This window comes from Mandrillus leucophaeus, unplaced genomic scaffold (genome assembly GCF_000951045.1).
Source record: "Mandrillus leucophaeus isolate KB7577 unplaced genomic scaffold, Mleu.le_1.0 Scaffold565, whole genome shotgun sequence".
Lineage (NCBI taxonomy): Eukaryota > Metazoa > Chordata > Mammalia > Primates > Cercopithecidae > Mandrillus > Mandrillus leucophaeus.
In genome coordinates, this window is record NW_012106086.1 from 268,758 (window position 1) to 270,761 (window position 2,004).

The following is a 2,004-nucleotide window of genomic DNA, read 5'->3' on the forward strand; positions in this document are numbered from 1 at the left end:
GAAAGATGGCAGGTCACAGATTCGACTGTGCTGATTGCAGCAGTCACAAGATGGAAGTTTATGCAGTATAAACGATCATGAGGTTTCACATAAGTAATATTTTTGTTTAAATTTAATTTTGCAACCTACCTTTAGTGCTTTATAAAACCAGTTGGGTTTGATTTATTTAACAGACTTCCGTACTGCTGAATAGAGTAGTCCATAGAAGCGTGTGTGTAAGAGAAAGCTCTTTCCTAAATCCTGTCTTTATCAGAGCCTGCCTCATGGATGTAAATTCTACATCCTATCCCTGTTCAACAAGTTGAATTTTTAAAAATATTATTTATTAATGAGTTATTGTTTATCCTTCCCAAAAAGTTGAAAACTGTAGCTATAATAGTTAAAATATGCTCCAACAGCTGCCTTTATTACTTAAATTTGCTTTTTGCTATGGATAATTGACAACTATTTTTCCTTTGAATTGGAAATATAGGAAGGCATTGTAAGTAAACCCGGACCATTTTTGTATTTCATTTTTCCTCAGAATTTCCTTTTCAAAATTCTTCATTTCTAACTTTATTCCATGAAGATATTTTTAGGAATACTTAGTGTTATGAGTCATTGGCATCATTAACTGCATGTTTTAAGCTTTCACGTGGCAAATGATGTTATGCTAATATTTTTTGCCTTATCAAATATGATAAATATAAGATTTTCATTTGTCTAGGATAATCACTGCAATTCTGTTATAGTCATGATGTAGGCTCTCTCCATTACATCAAAAAATGAAAATAGGATATTCAAATTAATGTTTGTTTATGTGAACATTCACACCAACACATATGTACAAGTTTATGAACTGGAGGAGAAAAGAATAAAAGCCCAACAAATTGCTTAATACCCAAAAGGTGGAGAATGACTCTGCCAAGAAACAGCAGCACTTAGACAGCTCTCATTGGATCCAAATCACAATATGCCTCATAATGACATTTCATTTGCACCTATTAAGAATTCTCTGCCTGTGTCTGAGCTCCACCATCAGGAGGGTTGGAAAAGAGGAACTACAGTGATGATTTAGTTGGAATATAAGATATAAGAAGACAGCAACAGAAATAATGGAAGAGGAGGATGCCAGGAGATGTGAAGTGTGTGTATGCAGTGACTCAAGGACATAGATTCGGTACCTTGTCACAGGCAGCCTTGGTTCTGACTTCATGCTCTGTGACCCCACTGGCCACATATTTTCTTCCTGGTTGCAACAATGAATAGTAGGCTTTTCATTTGAAGCACACTGCAAACCCTAATAGTTTCTAATCTAAGAGTCCTTCTGTTAACTAATTTTACAACATTTGTTATAATTAAAAGAGATTTTATCACCCACTCTTTCAGTTATTGTATGAAGTCACTCTGAGGACTGAAAACTATGAGCTGCTATGATTGGAAACATCTTTTTTAAAATCAGGCAGAAAAGTAGTAATAAATCTGAAAAAGGAGACCAGCCTTACTTTTTTCTATATGTTCTTTCATCTTTTTTTTAAAGAAAATATGAAAAATATTACCAAAATGTTTTTTTCCCAGGTACTCTAACATTTTGGCACTGGTCAATGCTTTATGTTACTTTTTCTTCCAGGAGCCTTGGCTGCCAAAGGGTAACCCTGCACAAGAACATGTTTCTTACTTACATTCTGAATTCTATGATTATCATCATCCACCTGGTTGAAGTAGTACCCAATGGAGAGCTCGTGCGAAGGGACCCGGTAAGTACTGCATAGTTTTGTTTTTACTTTTATTTTAAAGGATATAGTACCTGTAAATAGTGAACACGGTGTTCATGTTGGACTTAAGCAGTTGTTTACATATGTAATCATATTTACTTCCACAGTTGAGTTTTGCATTTTGTGAGGCATGTCATTTCTATGTAGGTTCTGGAAGAAATTATTACAAGCTATAGTAAAGAACTGAAAATAATTGAATCCTAAGCAGATAAGAATCATACAACAAACCATAAATTTTTTTTTTTTTTTT

The 2,004-nt window shown here is 34.1% G+C and overlaps 1 protein-coding gene across 3 annotated transcripts in view; it reads left to right on the forward strand.

The window, feature by feature from the left end:
• The window catches only part of CALCR (calcitonin receptor), a 161,433-nt gene that overhangs the window by 117,320 nt on the left and 42,109 nt on the right, over nt 1–2,004 (forward strand). For all 3 annotated transcript variants that reach the window (XM_011998260.1, XM_011998261.1, XM_011998262.1), the window contains one exon: nt 1,610–1,736. In XM_011998260.1, coding sequence (XP_011853650.1) covers nt 1,610–1,736 — 127 coding nt within the window. The remainder of the gene's footprint in view (nt 1–1,609; nt 1,737–2,004) is intronic.